This window comes from Ogataea philodendri, assembly GCF_020536065.1.
Source record: "Ogataea philodendri strain CBS6075 chromosome Unknown scaffold214, whole genome shotgun sequence".
Taxonomy (NCBI): Eukaryota; Fungi; Ascomycota; class Pichiomycetes; order Pichiales; family Pichiaceae; genus Ogataea; species Ogataea philodendri.
The window spans coordinates 1-349 of record NW_025763829.1 but is presented as its reverse complement, the minus strand read 5'-3'; the positions used below and the strand labels follow the sequence as shown (position 1 = coordinate 349).

The 349-nt window shown below is 43.0% G+C and overlaps 1 protein-coding gene across 1 annotated transcript; it reads right to left on the bottom strand.

The window, feature by feature from the left end:
- OGAPHI_001327 (uncharacterized protein) lies at positions 1-349 on the bottom strand (the record flags this gene model as incomplete). The annotated part of the gene is made up of 1 exon (XM_046202076.1): positions 1-349. A coding segment is annotated over one exon (349 nt), but the record flags the coding sequence as incomplete, so codon positions are not given.

The window sequence follows — 349 nt, the reverse complement described above, 5'->3', positions numbered from 1 at the left end:
TTATCAACCAGTTTCGAAGCGTTTATCACGGCTTCCTTCAACAATTGCCGAACTCTTACACTTTCAGGAACATCAACATCATATTCAGTACCGCCTAGGGTAATCTTGTTTCCGAATGTGGTATCATTACGTTGTTTTGTGTTAATCACTTTAGGTAGAACCTCCTGGTAGTTCTTACCTTCTAGAGGTTTTGACAGGGGATTTGACAATTCATCATCGTAAGATCTTGAGCCATCGCCGAGACCAATATCCAGCGTTTGGTCATTTGGTTCATAGTTCAGTTTATCTTGGGGCTGTTCGGTATCTGCACCCCCATCAACAGCGAGATCATGCTGTTGACCTTCCACAT